General features: G+C 65.0%; 1 protein-coding gene across 1 annotated transcript in view; it reads left to right on the top strand.

Annotated features, from left to right (window-relative positions):
* Positions 1-228: 228 nt before the first annotated feature.
* LOC104495274 (guanine nucleotide-binding protein G(t) subunit alpha-1) overlaps positions 229-580 on the top strand; it is a gene marked incomplete at its 5' end in the record, with an annotated part of 1,997 nt that continues 1,645 nt past the window's right edge. Inside the window, 2 exons of the mRNA XM_010138223.1 lie at positions 229-271; positions 430-562. Of these exons, the coding sequence (XP_010136525.1) occupies positions 229-271; positions 430-562 (176 nt within the window). The remainder of the gene's footprint in view (positions 272-429; positions 563-580) is intronic.

Below are 580 nucleotides of genomic sequence, written 5' to 3'. Positions count from 1 at the left end.
CAGGGCTGATGTCCCCAGCCCCTCCCCTGGGTCCCCAAGCACATCCCTGCTGAGCCACCACAGATCCCATTAGCCAGAGCGGCTCAGCCCAACTTTAATGCCTGCTGGCACCAGGCTGCAATTCCCCTGTCCTGAGCCATCCACCTGGCACGGCCACCGGTGCCCCTCAGCTGTGGTGTCACTGGGGGCCCAGAGGGCTCCGCCATGGCCCATGCTTTGTCCCTACAGGAGCAGGAGAGTCAGGGAAGAGCACCATCGTCAAGCAGATGAAGTAAGTGCCGAGGGGTGCCCCGCACCGCAGCCACAGGGTGCCCCTGTCCCACTGTGCCCAGCTCTCCCCATGCCACAGCCATGGGGTGCAGCTGCCCCTTAGTGCCTGGCTCAAGCCTGTGGCACCCAGCTCAGCCCCGTGCCCCCCTCCCCAACCAGGATCATCCACCAGGACGGTTACTCGCTGGAGGAATGCCTGGAGTTCATCGCCATCCTCTACCGAAACACGCTCCAGTCCATGCTGGCCATCGTGCGGGCCATGACCACCCTCAACATCCAGTACGGGGACTCGGCTCGCCCAGGGGGGCGC

Source organism: Buceros rhinoceros, unplaced genomic scaffold (assembly GCF_000710305.1).
Source record: "Buceros rhinoceros silvestris isolate BGI_N320 unplaced genomic scaffold, ASM71030v1 scaffold35586, whole genome shotgun sequence".
In the NCBI taxonomy this organism is placed as follows: domain Eukaryota; kingdom Metazoa; phylum Chordata; class Aves; order Bucerotiformes; family Bucerotidae; genus Buceros; species Buceros rhinoceros.
This window is presented reverse-complemented; position numbering and strand designations above follow the sequence as displayed.